The sequence below is a fragment of the Conger conger genome, chromosome 6 (assembly GCF_963514075.1).
Source record: "Conger conger chromosome 6, fConCon1.1, whole genome shotgun sequence".
Classification (NCBI taxonomy): Eukaryota; Metazoa; Chordata; class Actinopteri; order Anguilliformes; family Congridae; genus Conger; species Conger conger.
The window spans coordinates 10,442,907-10,460,152 of record NC_083765.1 but is presented as its reverse complement, the minus strand read 5'-3'; the positions used below and the strand labels follow the sequence as shown (position 1 = coordinate 10,460,152).

At 51.5% G+C, this 17,246-nt stretch overlaps 1 protein-coding gene across 1 annotated transcript in view; it reads right to left on the bottom strand.

Annotated features, from left to right (window-relative positions):
• itfg1 (integrin alpha FG-GAP repeat containing 1) overlaps nt 1-17,246 on the bottom strand; it is a 132,803-nt gene that overhangs the window by 69,407 nt on the left and 46,150 nt on the right. Inside the window, exon 10 of the mRNA XM_061245001.1 lies at nt 16,325-16,485. Coding sequence (XP_061100985.1) covers nt 16,325-16,485 — 161 coding nt within the window. The remainder of the gene's footprint in view (nt 1-16,324; nt 16,486-17,246) is intronic.

Sequence of the window (17,246 nt, the reverse complement as noted above, 5' to 3'; positions counted from 1 at the left end):
ATTTGGCAGACGCTCTTATCCAGAGCGACGTGCAGTTGATTAGACTAAGCAGGAAACAATCCTCCCCTGAAGCAATGTAGGGTTAAGGGCCTTGCTCAAGGGCCCAACGGCTGTGCGGATCTTATTGTGGCTACACCGGGATTAGAACCACCGACGCGTGTCCCAGTCATGTACCCTAACCACTACGCTACAGGCCGCCCCTCACCTTACAGGTGCCTCTCCTCCACACACTGCTCTTACAGGAGACCCCACACACAGCTCTTACAGGAGACCCCACACACTGCTCTTACAGGAGACCCCACACACAGCTCGTACAGGAGACCCCACACACAGCTCGTACAGGAGACCCCACACACCCAGCTATCACAGGTCACTCCGTTTGAATTCAAGCTTGCTTGGAGGAAAAAGACTAATTTCGGGGATGACCGGACACATGTACCAGCATACACAATACCATGGCGAGTTCAAAAATACGTGGCATGGCCAACCGAACACTTTACCCTTGGTTTGATTTCGTAAGCCAACTGAAAACCTCACGCCCCCCTCCCCCTCCACCCCCAACACGGAGGGCGGTGAAGAAGGGAGCAGCAATGCATCAATGGCAAAGATCTTTTTAGAACACACATGACAAAAGGAGACAAAGAAGGTAATTGGATACGTTGTGCGACTCGGAGTACGGAGAAGATGAAAGCAATCAATTTGTTCTCTCGGTGGGGGTGGTAAAATGTGGCACGGAAAAGGAAGAGAGCTGTCCGTTTGATTTCCACTTCCTGTTCGGCACCCCCTGGATCTAAACGGCGTGCCTCCGGATTGATTTTTTTTTTCACCTGATTTTTATCCGTCCGTCCGGCGGTTTCTGATAAGACGCTTCAGATCTCGTGCCAGGCCTTTCTAAAAATAGAGGAACATGGGGGGCTTTCTAGATTTTCTTTTCACTTTGTGCTTTTGCCACCTTCCTCCCTGTGGCCTCACGCTCAGCGAGGCCACATGAGGAGGCCGCTGGCTAACGGCAACAAGGTCAACGGAGACGGGCGGAGAGAGATACAGCACAGCACAAGAATGAGAGAGAGAGAGACAGAGAGAGAGTGAGAGAGAGAGAGAGAGAGAGACAGAGAGAGAGTGAGAGATACAGTACAGCACAAGAACAAGAGACAGAGAGACAGCGCAAGAACAAGAGTGAGAGAGAGAGAGTGAGAGAGAGAGTGAGAGATACAGTACAGTGCAAGAACGAGAGAGAGACAGAGAAAGAGAGGGAGAGAGAGAGAGGGAGAGGGAGAGAAAGGGAGAGAGAGAGAGATACAGTACAGCGCAAGAATGAGAGAGAGAGACAGAGCAAGAGATACAGTACAGCGCAAGAATGAGAGTGAGACAGAAAGAGAGGGAGAGAATGAGACAGCGAGGGAGAGGGAGAGAGAGAGGGAGAGAGAGAGAGAGAGAGAGAGAGAGAGAGGGAGAGAGGGAGAGAGAGACATTTGCCCTCAAACTTGACTGAGAAAGGTGGTCACAGTTCGCCCCCGTACTGTAGCACTTCCTTCAATCATCAAGACAACAGCTGTCTCCCCCCACAGCAGAGAGGTGGGAGGCCCTTCTGAGGAGAGCGATCAGAAGAAAACGGATAGAGGCAGAAATGAGAAAAATTAGACGTGGAGGTGGGTGGGGAAACAAAGAGAGAAGAAGAGCGCATATTTCTCGCCGATCTATCATCAGGGAAATCTATCACTCTGAAAAAAGTTGATGATCTCAAATCGAGTCAAGCTTCGGGACAAACGGGGAAAATAAGGCTGAGCCATTAGCGCGGGCGAACGACACTGCCTTCTACTGGCTGTTTGCTTGATTCCCTCAGATGTTGGCTTTGTCTGTACGCAGCTAAATTACACTCATTTCAGCCGGGCTCGTTCTATTGGCTGGGATGCCGGCTTCATCTGCATGCAGCTCAATTACACTGTTTTTAATTGGCTGTGGATGTCGGTTTCATCGCAGCCAATCTGAGGTGGTGTCATTTGATTGGCTGCGATTAAGCCAACACAACAGGGAAAAGCCCAATAAAAGCACTTCGGCTTCATTGTTCTGTATTCGCAGGGGTTTAAGGGCTTCGAGCACGCCAGGTCTTATTGGCTCAGGTTATGCACAAAGTTGCACTGGCCAGGGTTGTTATTGTATGATCTTCCCTGCTGGGTGCATAACCTCGAAGCCATTATTGATTCTAATCCCACATCAGTTGGGGCGAGGCTCAGAAAGTAATGCCAACCGAATACGTGCATTACCTACAGGACTAGCCAAGGGGGAATCGACTTCCAGTGCAGGCTTTTAAACAAAGTCCCTTTCCAGCAGTTGGAAGCACTCGGTGAACAGAACTCTATAACGACACACTTCTTAGTGGCATTCTCTGTTGGGACCGTATCAACTGGGGCTCCACTTCCAGCCAGAACCGGGACTGGCCATCTTTTGAGTGGGGGAACGCATCCCCTGGGCGAGCACTGTGGAGGAGAGGTGAAGTTTGGGTAGTTGTTATTCATTGCCTGTGGACTGGAGCTGTGCCCTGAACCTCTCTCTCTCAGCGGGGGGACACAGCCACGCTCTCAAGGCCATGACTGCATCTCTGCTTACTGACGGATGGCTGCAGTAAATTACACCAGGACTGATAACACATTAACTCAGTGCGCACACGAACACACACACACACACACTAATGCAGTGCACACACATACACACATACATGCACACACACACACACACACACACACTAACGCAGTACACACACACACTCACACACTAACGCAGCGCACGCACACACACACACACACTAATGCAGCGCACACACACATACACACACACTAATGCAGCGCACACACACATACACACACACTAATGCAGCGCACACACACATACACACACACTAATGCAGCACGCACACACACATACACACACAGTAATGCAGTGCACACACACATACACACATACACACACACACTAATGCAGCGCACACACACATACACACACACACACACACACACACACACACGCACACACACACACACACTAATGCAGCGCACACACACATACACACACACTAATGCAGCGCACACACACATACACACACACTAATGCAGCGCACACACACATACACACACACTAATGCAGCACGCACACACACACACAAACACACACACTAATGCAGTGCACACACACATACACACATACACACACACACTAATGCAGTGCACACACACACACACACACACACACACACACACACACACACATACACTAACGCAGTACACACACACACACACTAACGCAGCGCACGCACACACACACACTAATGCAGCGCACACACACATACACACACACTAATGCAGCACGCAACACACACACACAAACACACACACACAGACAGATATACACACACGCACACGCACACGCACACAGACCAATGAAGCACACACACACGCACATACCCACACATTAGCACACACAAACAAGCACATCGACAAAGACACTCAGCAGAAAAACACACACACACGCATACTGTACATGCAAGCACGCACACCCGTACAGGTAAACTATATGCTGTAAACCCCATGCTGTAAAACCTGCTATGTGTACCCTAACTTAGCTTAGCATGCTGTTTTTGAAAACTGTGCAAGACAAAAAATAGCAATACACAAATTTTGCGTTTTAAAGAGGACCAACACAAAGGCATTCACAAGCCCAGCTGACCCTGCCCATCACTAACTGCACTATGAGAGGAATGAACGGGGAAGGAACGGGGAAGGAACGGGGAAGGAACGTACACGCCCCTCACCCCGGCCTCTCTCTGACCCTGCTCTCTAACCACACAATAAACGCACAACACAGGGCCGTGGGAAACCCCTCCTGATTGACCGCGGGCGGCGCTGGAGCGGCAGACAGCCAATCACGTGATAGGGCACGCTGGCCGGGTAACTCCCCCGCCGGGCAGCGAGCGCTGGGACCGGGAGCGCTGAACCACGGGGCCCGTGGCTCCGGAGGACGCGGGCTGTCCAGGGACCTCAAGGACAAGCCTGCCCAGGGTGCCCCCTCTCCGCAGGGCCCCGCCGTGGCTGAGGGCCGCTAATTGGGCTCTCCGGTGAGCCTACTGACCCGCTCTCTAAAAAACACACACTCCCTGCTCCGCCTGTGAGAGCGAGCCACAAAGGCACATCTTTTACTGAACACACAGAGCTCCAGCATATTCCTACTGCACGCACACACCTTCACTCTGACCGGAGGACAGATGATAGAAAAATAAAATAGAAATAAAAAATGTACGTCTTCTGAAGCAATGACACACTCTGCCCCTGTGGAAAGTTTGAGAGAGCGGACGCATGCGTCTGTGTGGGTCTGAGAGCTTCCTCCAGCCGTGTGCTGGTCCGGTACGTGGGAGACTTGTCTGTGTCTCACAGGAAACGGGAGGAAAAAAGGAAAGTAGAGCAACAGACCGGCTACAATCTGGCCCCAACGGCACTGAGAAGCCAACCTTTCCCTACCTGGGAGCTGATTCTACCACCCTGCCACACTGGGCTTGTCAGAACTGGCCTGGTGGTCACACTCTTAGGGAATAATAGCTAATCACATATTGCCTCGGACGTAAAAAAAAAGAAGAAAAAAAACTCATTACATCAGTGACATTGACAGAGCTAATATTAGCTTTGATGCTTAGCATTAGATTCATGCTTTCAGCCTCCACTTGCTCTGAACTGGGGAAGGTGCTGTGTGTGACAGGGTGAGGGTGAGGGGGGTGTGTGTGACAGGGTGAGGGGGAGGAGGAGGTGACAGGGTGAGGGGGGAGGTGGGGTTTGCTCAGTACTGTGGATGCAGGTTTAATTTAGACTGTGGCCAGTCCATCCTCAGAGTTAGTGAGGTCTACGTAGCGGGTCCAGTTTACCGCCCCAGGGGGACCGGGGTTTCACAGGATTACGACAGTGCTGAGCCAATGCCTGGGGGACGTTGGTGCTCGTGGGGAGCAAAAACACAACAAAAACACAACAGACTAACGAAACGCCAGCGTCACGGAACCCGCATTATAAGAAGGCATTCTGGACAGCTGGCTGGTTTTATTGCTAATTAACGTGGCTCGCGGTCGATCTTGGTTGAACTTTATGCTCTACACAGCGGCACTTTATTCCCAGCATCCTCTGCCTCTCCGCAGTCCCCCGCTGTGACCGATGTGACATTTTCATTTTTTCTGTTGTTTTTTCCAGTAATAACATTCTGGCTGTTGAACTCCTCGCTCCTCTCTGCGTTCGCACGGCTGCTCTGGCGGCACGGCCTTCGCCCGCTCGGACTGCAGACACGCCGGACGTCAGGCCGCGCCCGGGCCCTGCCTCTCAGGACGCACCGTCTCTCAGGAAACAATTAAACCAGTCAAAGAGAGAAAACACGCCCCGTCCGTCAGAATATGGCCGTTTTCTTAAAAAGAAATCCGGCTCTTTCTCCTGCCTAGTGAGTGTTGCTTGTTATTGTGTCTCGGCGTCTGTGTGGTGTCTTGCAACTCTCTTCTTTGGACAACGGCTCTGTATCTAAAAACACACACAACTCCTACACCCCAATGCAGCCTACAGCAAACAGTGGCTCTGTATCTAAAAACACACACAACTCCTACACCCCAATGCAGCCTACAGCAAACAGTGGCTCTGTGTCTAAAAACACACACAACTCCTACACCCCAATGCAGCCTACAGCAAACAGTGGCTCTGTATCTAAAAACACACACAACTCCTACGCCCCAATGCAGCCTAGAGCAAACAGTGGCTCTGTATCTAAAAACACATACAACTCCTACGCCCCAATGCAGCCTACAGCAAACAGTGGCTCTGTGTCTAAAAACACACACAACTCCTACACCCCAATGCAGCCTACAGCAAACAGTGGCTCTGTATCTAAAAACACATACAACTCCTACGCCCCAATGCAGCCTACAGCAAACAGTGGCTCTGTGTCTAAAAACACACACAACTCCTACACCCCAATGCAGCCTACAGCAAACAGTGGCTCTGTATCTAAAAACACACACAACTCCTACACCCCCACAGCAAACAGTGGCTCTGTATCTAAAAAACACACACACAACTCCTACGCCCCAATGCAGCCTACAGCAAACAGTGGCTCTGTATCTAAAAACACACACAACTCCTACGCCCCAATGCAGCCTACAGCAAGCAGTGGCTCTGTATCTAAACACACACACAACTCCTACACCCCCACAGCAAACAGTGGCTCTGTGTCTAAAAACACACACAACTCCTACACCCCAATGCAGCCTACAGCAAACAGTGACTCTGTATCTAAAAACACACAACTCCTACGCCCCAATGCAGCCTACAGCAAACAGTGGCTCTGTATCTAAAAACACACAACTCCTACGCCCCAATGCAGCCTACAGCAAACAGTGGCTCTGTGTCTAAAAACACACACAACTCCTACGCCCCAATGCAGCCTACAGCAAACAGTGGCTCTGTATCTAAAAACACATACAACTCCTACGCCCCAATGCAGCCTACAGCAAACAGTGGCTCTGTGTCTAAAAACACACACAACTCCTACACCCCAATGCAGCCTACAGCAAACAGTGGCTCTGTATCTAAAAACACATACAACTCCTACGCCCCAATGCAGCCTACAGCAAACAGTGGCTCTGTGTCTAAAAACACACACAACTCCTACACCCCAATGCAGCCTACAGCAAACAGTGGCTCTGTATCTAAAAACACACACAACTCCTACACCCCCACAGCAAACAGTGGCTCTGTATCTAAAAACACACACACAACTCCTACGCCCCAATGCAGCCTACAGCAAGCAGTGGCTCTGTATCTAAACACACACACAACTCCTACACCCCCACAGCAAACAGTGGCTCTGTATCTAAAAACACACACACAACTCCTACGCCCCAATGCAGCCTACAGCAAACAGTGGCTCTGTATCTAAAAACACACACAACTCCTACGCCCCAATGCAGCCTACAGCAAACAGTGGCTCTGTATCTAAAAACACACACAACTCCTACACCCCCACAGCAAACAGTGGCTCTGTATCTAAAAAACACACACACAACTCCTACGCCCCAATGCAGCCTACAGCAAACAGTGGCTCTGTATCTAAAAACACACACAACTCCTACGCCCCAATGCAGCCTACAGCAAGCAGTGGCTCTGTATCTAAACACACACACAACTCCTACACCCCCACAGCAAACAGTGGCTCTGTGTCTAAAAACACACACAACTCCTACACCCCAATGCAGCCTACAGCAAACAGTGACTCTGTATCTAAAAACACACAACTCCTACGCCCCAATGCAGCCTACAGCAAACAGTGGCTCTGTATCTAAAAACACACAACTCCTACGCCCCAATGCAGCCTACAGCAAACAGTGGCTCTGTGTCTAAAAACACACACAACTCCTACGCCCCAATGCAGCCTACAGCAAACAGTGGCTCTGTATCTAAAAACACATACAACTCCTACGCCCCAATGCAGCCTACAGCAAACAGTGGCTCTGTGTCTAAAAACACACACAACTCCTACACCCCAATGCAGCCTACAGCAAACAGTGGCTCTGTATCTAAAAACACATACAACTCCTACGCCCCAATGCAGCCTACAGCAAACAGTGGCTCTGTGTCTAAAAACACACACAACTCCTACACCCCAATGCAGCCTACAGCAAACAGTGGCTCTGTATCTAAAAACACACACAACTCCTACACCCCCACAGCAAACAGTGGCTCTGTATCTAAAAACACACACACAACTCCTACGCCCCAATGCAGCCTACAGCAAGCAGTGGCTCTGTATCTAAACACACACACAACTCCTACACCCCCACAGCAAACAGTGGCTCTGTATCTAAAAACACACACACAACTCCTACGCCCCAATGCAGCCTACAGCAAACAGTGGCTCTGTATCTAAAAACACACACAACTCCTACGCCCCAATGCAGCCTACAGCAAACAGTGGCTCTGTATCTAAAAACACACCCAACTCCAACACCCCAATGCAGCCTACAGCAAGCAGTGGCTCTGTATCTAAAAACACACACAACTCCTACGCCCCAATGCAGCCTACAGCAAACAGTGGCTCTGTATCTAAACACACACAACTCCTACGCCCCAATGCAGCCTACAGCAAACAGTGGCTCTGTATCTAAACACACACAACTCCTACACCCCAATGCAGCCTACAGCAAACAGTGGCTCTGTATCTAAAAACACACACAACTCCTACACCCCCACAGCAAACAGTGGCTCTGTATCTAAAAACACACACACAACTCCTACGCCCCAATGCAGCCTACAGCAAACAGTGGCTCTGTATCTAAAAACACACACAACTCCTACGCCCCAATGCAGCCTACAGCAAACAGTGGCTCTGTATCTAAAAACACACAACTCCTAAGCGTTCAGCCTGACTCCCATTGGTGGCGATAATAAGACAGAACGGCAGGAAAGTGGACGGGTCTGGGATGACCTGAGCATTTGTGCTGCTGTCAGGGTCGGGGGAGATATCCCGGAAAAGACAGGAGGACACAGAGCTCATTTCGGATGAGGATGCAGTATGCATGTGCAGGTACCACAGCTGCTTACAGACCAGAAGGAGAGAAAGAGTTCTGACTAAATGGGGGAGCTTTTGCGGCCTTAAGATGCAGAGGAAATGACACCCATCTGACGTTAAACAAACTAAAAGAAAATTGGGCCATATCACTCTCTCTCTCACACTGATATAATAGGGACGTATCAAATCATATTATATTATGTGCGTGCCCACACCCACACCCACACCCACACCCACACACACACACACACACACACACAATTATTCTCACTCAAATTAAAATCCCTTTTCAGGCTGATAGGCATATGATGTTGCTGATGGAATTTAAGCACTTAAAGAAATGGTTTTCAGAGCTCCCCATTGGCTGAAGAGCGGTGCCCATGGGGCAGTGGGACAGGGGCTGAACGCACTCAGGATCTGCGTCTGCGGTAACAACCGGTGACAGCTTAATCACTTTAGTCATTTTCTGCTTTAAAAATGCCTGTGGGGAGCGGGGTAACAGCAGAGAGAGAGAAAAATCAGTGGGAGTCCATGTTAATAAGTGCTTTTAGTTCACAAAGATAGGGAGGGGCTATATGTGCGGGTGGGTGTGAGAGAGAGATGGAGAGAGTGGTACATGGGTGTTTTGTCTGAGCAGCCGAGTGAAAGCTCATTAGTGCAGGGCTTGCTGATGGTGGGGCCCCAACAGCTCAAGTGCCTGACCAACACAAAGAACCCTGTCACTGCCACGTTCAGCTGCCCTCCCCCACAGCTCAAACAGGCTGCTCCCTCACAGCTCAAACAGGCTCCTCCCTCACAGCTCAAACAGGCTCCTCCCTCACAGCCCAAACAGGCTCCTCCCTCACAGCTCAAACAGGCTCCTCCCTCACAGCTCAAACAGGCTCCTCCCTCACAGCTCAAACAGGCTCCTCCCTCACAGCTAAAACAGGCTCCTCCCTCACAGCTCAAACAGGCTCCTCCCCCACAGCTCAAACAGGCTCCTCCCACACAGCTCAAACAGGCTCCTCCCTCACAGCTCAAACAGGCTCCTCCCACACAGCTCAAACAGGCTCCTCCCTCACAGCTAAAACAGGCTCCTCCCTCACAGCTCAAACAGGCTCCTCCCCCACAGCTCAAACAGGCTCCTCCCACACAGCTCAAACAGGCTCCTCCCTCACAGCTCAAACAGGCTCCTCCCACACAGCTCAAACAGGCTCCTCCCTCACAGCACAAACAGGCTCCTCCCTCACAGCACAAACAGGCTCCTCCCTCACAGCTCAAACAGGCTCCTCCCTCACAGCTCAAACAGGCTCCTCCCTCACAGCTCAAACAGGCTCCTCCCTCACAGCTCAAACAGGCTCCTCCCTCACAGCTCAAACAGGCTCCTCCCACACAGCTCAAACAGGCTCCTCCCTCACAGCTCAAACAGGCTCCTCCCTCACAGTTCAAACAGGCTCCTCCCTCACAGCTCAAACAGGCTCCTCCCCCACAGCTCAAACAGGCTCCTCCCACACAGCTCAAACAGGCTCCTCCCCCACAGCTCAAACAGGCTCCTCCCACACAGCTCAAACAGGCTCCTCCCTCACAGCACAAACAGGCTCCTCCCTCACAGCACAAACAGGCTCCTCCCTCACAGCTCAAACAGGCTCCTCCCTCACAGCTCAAACAGGCTCCTCCCTCACAGTTCAAACAGGCTCCTCCCTCACAGCTCAAACAGGCTCCTCCCCCACAGCTCAAACAGGCTCCTCCCACACAGCTCAAACAGGCTCCTCCCTCACAGCTCAAACAGGCTCCTCCCTCACAGCTCAAACAGGCTCCTCCCTCACAGCTCGAACAGGCTCCTCCCACACAGCTCAAACAGGCTCCTCCCTCACAGCTCAAACAGGCTCCTCCCTCACAGCTCAAACAGGCTCCTCCCACACAGCTCAAACAGGCTCCTCCCTCACAGCTCAAACAGGCTCCTCCCACACAGCTCAAACAGGCTCCTCCCTCACAGCTCAAACAGGCTCCTCCCTCACAGCTCAAACAGGCTCCTCCCACACAGCTCAAACAGGCTCCTCCCTCACAGCTCAAACAGGCTCCTCCCTCACAGCTCAAACAGGATCCTCCCTCACAGCTCAAACAGGATCCTCCCTGTACGGATAGATTCCATTTTGGCTCCACAGATTCCAACAGCCTGGCGCCTTTACAGGAAACTGTAAACACTCTCCCTGAATTTAAGACAGCCCAACAGATCAAGTTCATTCCAAAAGTCAAGAGGAAGCTCTAATCTACGTTAGTTACGACTGCTATCTCGACGATGCTTTTTCCCTTCAACGGACTTTCATTTTTTGGATTTGTGCATTTGAAATTATCCTTTTTTTTTCTGTGCAATTTATTTAAATGAAATTATTAAGACTTAAGATTATTATGACTGTCGTCCCTGTCCTTTGTTGTCAAACCCAAACATCGAGTTCATTCTGCCCTCTTTTGTTAGAATCATTCCCCAACAGCCAATTTGTGTTCGACCTTCAGGAGAGCAGATATGGCTTTTTCAGTCAATTAATAAAGTGGGACCTAACTTTGTCTTTAAAGGTTTCTGCTGGTGAACGGCGATGACATGCCCAGTTATAAACGAACGCTTCTCACCCACTGCCTCGACACGTTAATGCAGAATGTGAATTAATTTTCCCCGCTCCCAAAACTAATGTCTCTCCCATCGCCCCCATCTCACTCATGGCAGAGACGACTTTCATCTACAAAGAGCGGGAAAAAGACAGACGCTAATGGCCCTCGTTGGTCCGGGAGAGGCCTCCAGGACCAGGCAGCACGCTTCATACGCAAACGCGTGCGTGAAGGGCGGCCTGTACCGTAGTGGTTAGGGTACATGACTGGGACGCGCAAGGTCGGTGGTTCTAATCCCGGTGTAGCCACGATAAGATCCGCACAGCCGTTGGGCCCTTGAGCAAGGCCCTTAACCCTGCATTGCTCCAGGGGAGGATTGTCTCCTGCTTAGTCTAATCAACTGTACGTTGCTCTGGATAAGAGCGTCTGCCAAATGCCAATAATGTAACGTAATGTAATGCAATGCAATGTGAAGCTGAGGGGAGGGACGTTTATTAGACCCAAACAAAGCATGTTCGTGCACTGAGCCCCAGCTCCCTCTCTCTCTCTCTCTCTCTCTCTCGTCTCGGGGAAACGCTGACCCAGCTCCGACGCAAACCCCGGGAATGAAAAATCAGAGCGCCTCCCCTACTGAACGGCGACACAAACAGACGCTCACGTTACTGTAAACAAGCGTTTCATTTCACCAGGCTTAATTGTGCCGCTCAACGCACAGAGAGTGCTGCAACTCAGACCTGCGGAGGACAGGCAGCCTCAATAACATGAGCTTTATTTCCTGAAGGGGCTGGGGGGATGGAAAGATTATCGGCCCTGGGTTTAAAAAGGTAACTAATCCACACGAGCGCCAGTAAATGGGAGAAAGTGCGCTGGGAGCGCTCACACGCATGTGTGCCGTATGTTCCTGACAACACGGCAGCGCGACGGGCAGGACAGGCAGCCCTGCGCTCCCAGAGGGGCGTACCTCCCTTAAAGAGGATTAGCCGGAGACATTTCGGGATTGCCAGAGAGGCCAGGGGACGTCCCGTTTCATCAGTGATCCCAGAGACATGGCAGGAGTCAGGAGGACAGCTCCCCTTCCTGTTCACGCTCCACCTCCAGATGCACGTCAGCCATGTCCTTCCTACACTGGCAGTTACGCACACGTGTGCACGCGTACACATACGTACACACATACCCACATGAACACACACGGGGAAAGCTTTTCCAAGTAAACCCATCTGTGTTGGTCAGAGTGACATAGTCAGTATGCTCTTGATTTTAATTATCTGCTGTGGGTGGAATCTCAGTCTGCTGGGATTAGTGTTGCCCCAGATAGGATGATTTTGATGAGGGTTTTTGTGGAACCATGCGTTTCTGTAATCATGGAACCGAGAAACCAGCACTGGTGGGTCTGTCTGTCTGTCTGTCTGTCTGTCTGTCTGTCTGTCTGTCTGTCTGTCTGTCTGTCTGTCTGTCTGTCTGTCTGTCTGTCTGTCTGTCTGTCTGTCTGTCTGTCTGTCTGTCTGTCTGTCTGTCTGTCTGTCTGTCTGTCTGTCTGTCTGTCTGTCTGTCTGTCTGTCTGTCTGTCTGTGTCTGTGTCTGTGTCTGTGTCTGTCTGTCTCACACCCACACACTGGATCTGTGGACCCCAGAGCAGGGGCTCCAGCACAATGCCGCAGGGTCATTCTGTCTGTTCTGCAGGCAGGACGTAGCAGGGTCAGGCTGATGTCCCAGAGTGGAGGCCAAGGTGAAAAAATACACCTGAAATGGGAAAATGGTCTTCACAAGGCGCCTGGGGCCTGGCGATCGGGGGAGATTGCTTCAAAGAGAGCACAAGAGTGCATTCTGGGCACAGAAATGTCACTGTGGCAGAAGAGCACATATCCTCCATGATCTGAGGGGGGGGGGGGGCTGGGCTTCATATCCCAGGATCTGAAGGGGGGGCGCTGGGCTTCATGAGGGGGGCGCTGGGCTTCATATCCCAGGATCTGAGGGGGGGCTGGGCTTCATATCCCAGGATCTGAGGGGGGGGGTGGGCTTCATATCCCAGGATCTGAGGGGGGGCGCTGGGCTTCATATCCCAGGATCTGAGGGGGGGGCTGGGCTTCATATCCCAGGATCTGAGGGGGGCGCTGGGCTTCATCTCCCAGGATCTGAGGGGGGGGCTGGGCTTCATATCCCAGGATCTGAGGGGGGCGCTGGGCTTCATATCCCAGGATCTGAGACGCAATTTCAGGAGAAAGAAAATGTGCCTTCGTCCCGGCACTTCAGAAACACTCGCTAATACCTTCCTCCGAAATGTCACCGAACGCAATCCCGGGCGCCCCGCGTTGTAAACGACCGCTTTCAAACACCTCTCTAAAATATATCCTTCCTCCGTCTGCCGTAATCTGTATGAGCCTTGAAAAATGTTTAGCCTTAAAAAAAACCCGGCACTTAAAAGGCCTGTTCGTGTGAGATTTCACCCTTTCTACCACAGCATCAGTAAAGAGGAGGAGCTGTGAACTGCTGCCATGAGGGCAAATTCTTCTCTTCTGCTCAAAATATTCATTGTGACGGAGTGGGGGAAAGACATTCTGTCAGTTTGGTTGAGGGCTGTGACTGTGTCTGTCTATGCAGGACCAGCCCGGGGTTATTAGAGAGACCGGTGTGTGTTCTTTCCGGAACATTCTGAGGGGACAGAGGATTCCACAGGCTCTGGAGAGGACAGGGATTGTGCCCGTAATGACCTGGTCAAAGTGAACACCCCCCCCCCCCCTCCCCGAACTACTGCACTCCCCCTCAATCCTCCCCATCCACAGCACAACATTTTTTATTTTATATTTTTGCTTGCTTGTCACCGAGACATTCAGGCAAATGCCAAAAATATCCCACTCAAGTCAAGGATGGAAAAAAATAATCTCTTGTCCTTTTAACGCTTTGCTTTTTAAAAAAAAATTCCTGATGAATAAAAACAAATAAGACGGGGGCAACTCTTCTGTGTGTTCATACAAATGCTTTCATTAGACAAGCCCGCAGGACATTAGCACTGACAGACCGGCAGCGTTTCAGCTGTAACTGGCCCGGCTTCAGACGGGAGGAACACGTCTCACGTCTGGGCTGTCAGACAAAGACACGAGCATGCCTGGGAATACAAAGCCAAGGGAGGAAAATCAGCATTAATATTGTATTCCATTGCCAAAATTGCAGAAGCACATAGGAAGGCGTTGGCTGAATTGATTCCCTGCGAGCACTGCCTCGGGGTCGATGTGACAATCACGTCTCTCTTCGTCTCCCTGGCCCCGGCGCGGTCTGTGGTAAAAGACCGAGTTGCCGGGTCGGCCATTTTGACTAATCTTAAATAATCGGTTTGTCGCCTGAGCGGGCGTGAGCGCACGCTGGGCGCAGCGGTGGAGCGGGGCCCCGAAACGGCGGGAAGTTATCCTTCCCATCAGCCCTGGCTGCTGCGCTGATTAGGGAGGGCGAGGAAGGGGGAGAATCGGGAGGGAACGGTATCCTAAAACGAAGGTTTTTCTCGTGAAGCCCTGCCGTTCCTCACGGAAAGCGCGGAAGGATCCACGGGGCCCAGCGCTGAGGGGGGAGGGAGGGCCCCTGGAGCCGGACGGTCCCGCTGGAGCGTTCGGCCCCCGGGGGCCGCTTGCCGCCGCCTCAGAAAAGCACACATAAGATTGTAAGGTGATGAGGTGTCTGAGAGAGAGAGCCGAACGTCAGTCTCGGAGCGGGGAGCCGGGAGAGACGGGCGGGTCCAGCCAACGCGGTGCGACCTCCGCAGAGGGCAGCCGTCGCCCGCACGCCTCCGCGTCATTCATCACCCCGTGCGCTCCCTCTGTTTATCCTGTCTTTTGTGGAATTTATGGAGCTGCTATCTTCCACACGCCCCCCCCCCCCCCCCCGTCACTGCTCTGTGCTAGGAGCCGCTCTGAGAACTAGTCTTTTAGTTCAAAAAGAGAGAGGGAGGGAGAGCATAAGTGACAGGCACGCTTATGGGGGGATGTGATTTTCATCCAAAATCAACCTCTGAATAACAACAAGCTGGCCCCCTACAATCACAGAGAGATGAGCAGGCTTTGAATGTTTGCACAAGATTGTGGATAGCAGTGGCCAATGCAGGATAAGACAGATAGACAGGACAAACAGATGGACAGACAGACGGATGTACACGCATACATATACATACATACATACATACATACACGCAAGACACATACATACACACACAGAAGCATGAGCGTGTGCCGATAGTATCAGCAAGGTTGTGACTAACATCATCACCACGGAGGTGAACACGGGTTGATTTATTGATTCAGAAAAACGCGCGGACGGCGATGACACTGCTGGGAATGCACCTGGGGGGTTCTGGGTAAGCCCCAGCCATCTGCGTGCCGTGCAGAGGCAAAGCCTGCACCCTGCCATTCCTTTAAGAGGAGATCACAGGCTAGTCATCATCCTCTCCCTCCCCTTCATCCGCCCCCTGTGCAATCAGGGGATCTGGCCTTCAGCTCAGATGGTCGTAGGGTCTCCACTCACTGACCCCTGACCCCTGAACCCAAACTCACCCCCACCCGCCACTCACAAATCCCACTGATTAAGGACGAGAGGGGCGAGGGTGAAAGTCGTGATTAAAAGAAAAGGGCTTTAAGCCACATGGAGAATGAAGATGACTTCAAGCTCTGGGTTAAGCTCCGGTCGCCTTGTCAATCGCTTCTGACCTCGGCTGCAAAGTACGTCAGCAGTTAATGAAACTGAAAATCAGTCACGAGAGACCCTTAATGAGGGAAACCGTGTAGTCCACCTTTCTCTGCGCTTCAGTCTACGGGTTTCAGGTGCTAAGGAAGACAGAGAGTTCAGCCGTACTGGTAGCGGGACATTCAGTTTAAATTTGGACTTTTCTCTAGACCCTTCTGGGAAAAGCCAATAAGGAAAGCATGGCACTAGGTTACTGTTCTGCGGGACATGAATGAAAGCACACCAATTCTGTGGGCCTGAGCTTGAATGTGCTCGCCATATCGAACTAACGTCTTGTATACTCTTGCACATACATTTATAACGTGGCTGCAGCCACATTGGAGCCCTTGGGGATGCGTTCTCAGTACCCGCTGTGGGTCGCGTTCCAGACACACCTCAGTTGTCAGGGTAAAGTAAATGAGCTTCCCCCTCCAGGCAGCAGGGGGAGAGGCCTCACCTGCCGCTGGTGTTGCGCAGGATGGCCAGGGCGTCGGGGAAGCCGTCCAGGTTGTAGTCTCCCAGGTGCAGGGTGATGGGGGCGTGGAGCTCGCCCACGGAGGGAGGCACAAAGCCCCAAACCGTGTCCTTCTTCTGGAACTCCGTCAGGATGGGGAGCCACTGGAGCCAGAGAGGAGAGGGGGCAGGATGAGCAGGGCTCCGCTTATCCCAAACACTGAATATTACCATTATCATCATTATCACTATCACTATTATTATCACTATTATTAGAACATATTTTAAGACATATGCAGTGTAAAGCATTTTGGCACAATCAGAACAAGAGCAACAGGACAGAGGGTAGGTCAAAAAACAAAGAAAGTCACCTCAGGTTTCTCTCTGAAAACAATCAGCATTTACCACATTGACTGAATCTAGATTTTTCTGGAGGGCACCATGAAGTAATTGCCCATCCTCCCGCACTTTCTCTAGGCTGCTCTTAAAGAGCAGCTCTACATGGCTTTTTCGACATTTCATAAACAAGCGGGGACATTTTGAGGGGCCTCCTCAACACTACAGCAGTTGTCCTTGGAAAAAGCCTTGCATCAAAACAAAACATAATGAGCTGAGCTGGCCTGGCTGAAGGGAGGGGGCCATTCAATCTCACGATGAACACGGCTCATTCATTCCTCCCTGCATCAGCTTGCGCTCGGAGAGGAACGGAGGCAGACGCCGTCTTTAACTATTCATGAATGTTAAACAGCGCACCAGGTGCAGTGCAGTGCGGAGCAGAGCTTCTGTGAAAAGTGCCATGAGGACAGTCACAATACCCGCTAACGCCTTTTCTTCCTATAAGCTGAACCATAAAAGATAAACGATCAGCGAGCGGTCTGCGTGTCGGAGCTGGGAGAGAGGGTGCGTCTGAGGTCCCCCTCACCGCT